At 59.6% G+C, this 4,736-nt stretch overlaps 1 protein-coding gene across 1 annotated transcript; it reads right to left on the reverse strand.

The window, feature by feature from the left end:
• Positions 1–212: 212 nt before the first annotated feature.
• Positions 213–620, reverse strand: LOC138941319 (uncharacterized). The gene has a single exon (XM_070310883.1). It carries the CDS (start codon positions 618–620, stop codon positions 213–215), a length of 408 nt encoding a protein of 135 aa, XP_070166984.1.
• Positions 621–4,736: the final 4,116 nt, after the last annotated feature.

Raw genomic sequence — 4,736 nt, forward strand, 5'->3', positions numbered from 1 at the left:
AGCGCGCCCCAGAACCACTCAACTTCTTCATTAATCCCCCGCCCTTCCCCCCCGGGACACGGCCAGTCGGCCGCAAGGACAGCTGCGATCAGCCTGTCCGGGCTCATCTTCTTGAGGGCCCATCTCCTCGGCCGGGCATCTCCCCGGTCTTGGGCACGGCTGAGCACCCCGTGGCGGGTGGCATTTAGGACCACCTCTATATAGAGGGGGCATTATTTGACGCCCCCCGGTTCCGCCATCTCCACCTCCGCCATAGGGGCGGATGGGGTGGCGGCTGCAGGCCGGGCCTTTGGTGGCCTCTTCTCCTTAGGGGCCTCCGAAGAGGCCCCGCTATCCTCCGCCCCGCGTTTGCGGGTGTCGGAGGGTGCTGCGGTACCCTCGGCCGGTTCTGCCGGCCGAGATCCCGCCGCGGCACTCGCCGCCGGGAGCGTCTCCCGTCGTCGGTTCGGCCGTTTTTTAGGGGGGGTGCACCTCGCACTTCCCACCCTATGGTCGGCCGGACGACCCAGTCCGGAACAAACCGGGCACCTGACATTATCGGCGCAGTCCCGCGCCAGGTGTCCCGGTTTGCCGCACCTGTAGCAGCAGCTGGGCGTGGCGGCTGCAGTGCTGCTGGACATGTCCCTTCTCCAGGCGTCTAAAACACTAGAGAGGGCGTTTGTCCAGCAGCTCCACCTGTGCCCGGGACCATCCAACTTGGATGGCCCGGGCTGCCACCACTTTGTTGGCGGCCCTCAAAGGGCACCCATGCAGTGCCCAAGCCGCGGGTGGGGAACTTAATGTCTCCCACCCGCACTTCCTCCGCCGCACAGCCTCCTCCCCCGGCGACGGCCGCCGCTATGTCGGCGGCCGCAAGGGAGCGGTCGAGGCCGCGGAGCCGCAGCTCCGCCTTCCTGACGGGTCGGGCGAGTCGGACCTCCTCTTTGCCGGCAAATACCCGGCAAAGGTCCGCGTAGAGGGCGTCGGCCCTCTGTGCCGCCGTCGGCCCTCTGTGCCGCCGTCGGCCCTCTGTGCCGCCGTCGGCCCGTCCTTCTCACCCGACCCGGTGAGCTCGATGACCATGGCCCCCGTGGCGGCTTCACGGACGCGGAGGGAGTCTATCCCCAACTTGGGGAGGTCGATCTCCCTCCGGGCGACGGTCATCGTCTCCTGATATGCCCCGTCGGCGCAGGTAATCGTTACCGCAGCCGAACGGGGCACTCTGCGCCTAGAGGCGTCTCCTCCCCGACGCCCATTAGGCCGCTGCCTCTGGCGCGTCCCCCCGGCTTGTCGGGGAGGAGGCGCCTGCCTGGCAGCTCCCTTCTTGGCTAGGGGTTGGGCCTGTTGTGCGGCCCTCGCCCTAGCCGTCCGTTCCCTCCGCCCCACCACCTTAGACCAGGGCTCGCCCTGGCCGGGTACGTGTGGGGAGGGAGGATGGACCTCCTGCATGAGCCTTGCCGGCCGGGAGTCGCCGGGGGGAGGCATTCCCCACCGTCCTCCCGCTCTTGCCGGCGGGCCTCGCGGGGCAGTGGGCGGGGTAGGGGGGGCTTAGAGCCCCCTTTCCCCCCCGTGCTACGCCCTTTTTTCTTCTTCCTCCTCTTCCCCCCCTGACCCGGTGCTACAGCGCCGGTAGGGGGGAGAGGTGGGAAGGCTCCTCCAGGCGGGCGGCCAGCTGTTGCGGTGGGTCCATGGGGCCCACCCCGGCCTATTGCCGTCCGCAGGTCGACAAGGGCGGCGATCTGATCGGTGTACCACCGATACCAAGCTCGCTCGCCCTCGCCGACCACTCCCGGCGGGTAGCTCTCGGAGAGCGGCGCAGAGGTACCCCTCAAAGGGGGCCTCATCGCCGTATTACCCCGGCCACCCGCCAACGTTGGGGACATAGGTCCCTGACCCCACCCCGAAAACGTTGGGGACATACGTCCCATACCCCCCCCCCCCCCGAAGACGTTGGGGACCTCCGTCCCATAACCCTCCCCGGCGATGGGGACCTCTGTCCCCTTCCCGCGGCTGGACGTTCCAGTCTAATTGGAACGTCCAGCTCCTCTACCAACTTCACCCGGGGAACCCCCCGCCTTTTGCGGGGAGACCTCCCGGGCGAACCGGGAAGTTCTAGCCGGGAGGGGGGCTTCGCGCGACGAGTCGCGTCGAGCTCCTCCTTTAGCTCGCGGATCTCCCGTTGGAGATCCGCATTGCGGTCTCCGAGGGACTTTATGTCCCTGCGGAGGGCCGCTAGCTCCCCTTTCGCCTCGTTCTGTTGGGCTCTCTCCGCCAGGGTGTTGGCCGTTACCCTGACAAGGGCCGCGGCCTCCCTGAGCCTCTTCTGGAGAGAGCCCTGCAGATTTCCGGAGCAGACGGCGATACGGTCTATGGCCGCCGCCTGCTCCATACTCCGCGCCGCGATATCCGGTGTCGGGGCCTTCTCAACTTCTTCGACGCATTCCGCCTCATAGGCCCGAAGGCCCCTATTTGGCGGAGGGAGGGGAGCATCCTCCGATAGGGCTTTCTGGGCCCTACGCTCCCTCGAGTGGCCTTCACTTGGACACAGTACAATTGGACACGGTGCAAATGGACACGTTACAAATGGACACGAGATTGTGCACACGGTTCAATTGGACACAGTGCATTTGGACACAGTAATTTTTGATACAGTAGCTTTTGGACACATAAGAAAATACGCATCGTTTACTTGGACACCGCTCAATTGGACACTGTTCATTTGGACACCGTTCGTTTGGACACAGAAAGATGCGCACCGTTCATTTGGACACCGTTATTTGCCCACCGTCCGTTTGGACACCGTTCATTTGCCCACCGTTCGTTTGGACACCGTTCATTTGCCCACTGTTCGTTTGGACACCGTTCATTTGCCCACCGTTCGTTTGGACACCGTTCATTTGTACACAGAAACATGCGCACTGTTTGTTTGAATATGTAACAGATGGAGAGAAATAAAAATCATTTTGGGAAAATATAATCAGTATTCTTATAACACTTTATACTGGTAAATCTATGTAAAATATGAAATCGTGAAAAGGAGATACATTTGAAGGTTATAATATCTGTCAAAATAAAATATATTCATACTTATATATCTCTGATACTGATGTCATTAATTTTACATTGCTTTTAGCACTTTGTTTAGCCTTTCGCATATTTGGATGTCATGCATGGATACAGTGGGTTCCGCCCCCCCCTGCGGGGGGGCTCCACTTCCGGAAGATATAACCTAACCCAAACCTATTTCTTATTTAAAACAAAAATTTGGTGTGGATTACGTCGTATAATTTAAATCAAATTTTGGTGTCCAAACGAACGGTGTCCAAACGAACGGTGGGCAAATGAACGGTGTCCAAACGAACAGTGGGCAAATGAACGGTGTCCAAACGAACGGTGGGCAAATGAACGGTGTCCAAACGAACGGTGGGCAAATAACGGTGTCCAAACGAACGGTGTTCAAATGAACGGTGCGCATCTTTCTGTGTCCAAACGAACGGTGTCCAAATGAACAGTGTCCAATTGAGCGGTGTCCAAGTAAACGATGCGTATTTTCTTATGTGTCCAAAAGCTACTGTATCCAAAATTACTGTGTCCAAATGCCCTGTGTCCAATTGAACCGTGTGCAAAATCTTGTGTCCATTTGTAACGTGTCCATTTGCACCGTGTCCAATTATACTGTGTCCAAGTGCACCACTCCCCGCTCCCTCTCCTTCTCCTTCTTGCGGGCGGCCTCCTCCTCGCGTTTCTCGCGGAGGCCTACGAACTCGCCCGTGGTGGGCGGTCTCCCGCGTCCTCTCTTCTTTGGGAGGTCGTCCACCTCCATTGCGTCCTCTTCGGAAGACGCGTGGTCCTCCGTACCCTCGCTGGCCAGCGAGGTCCTGGAGGAGGAGACGGGGGTGGAGCGATTGCTGCCCCCCCGCGACGCACCTTCCATCTTCCCGCCATCTTGGCGGGTGAGGCTCTGGCCCCGACCCGCCTCGTCCCGACTATACGGGTGCGCCCTCGCAGACGTGACCGAGCGCGACCGGGACCCCGACTTTGATGAAGCCGGGCCCGGCCAGTCGATCCTCCGCACGACCACCCTCATCTCTCTATCATCGGCGATAGTCCGCTCGCCAGGGGCGCTCGTCGGCAACACCCCTGGTGGCCCGTCGTTGGATGACGACGAGGGGGGAACCGGACTGTATCCCCCCCCGCCGGTCGCTGTGGGATCCGAAGCCCACTGCGGCAGTAAACGTATTATCCTTCGTTGTACTGTCCATTGCGTATCAAGGAAAGATGGTTTGATTTCGGTGTTTTCCTTCACCTAGGCCGATTGGCTTCACCACGCCTGACGAGCTCGGCCTGCCCGGGATTTTTTCCAGAGGTTACCTACCTCACCACCTCTCTCGATCACCCCTTCCCTAACAAACATACATCCCACACCCATAACCCATACACCCCCCACAATCCCACACAACCCCCCACAAAAACCCCATAAACCCCCCAATAACCCCCCACAATACCCCAATCCACTCCACAAAACATACATCCAAAATAAATAAAAATAAAACATTCTCGCGACGATCGAGATGTGTGGTGCACTCTTAGACCCCTTCCAAGACCGGAAGGGGAGCCCCTCCACCACGACAAGGTGGTGCACCATCGGAGGGGTGCACCATCGGAGGGGCTGCACCATCGGAGGGGAGTAGGCCAATTACCTACTCACGACAACAAAAATATATTTACTCAAGCGGAAGTACGCAACAAAATAAAAA

This window comes from Polyergus mexicanus, unplaced genomic scaffold (genome assembly GCF_030449975.1).
Source record: "Polyergus mexicanus isolate NDT 795.1 unplaced genomic scaffold, iyPolMexi1.0 SCAF_18, whole genome shotgun sequence".
Classification (NCBI taxonomy): Eukaryota; Metazoa; Arthropoda; class Insecta; order Hymenoptera; family Formicidae; genus Polyergus; species Polyergus mexicanus.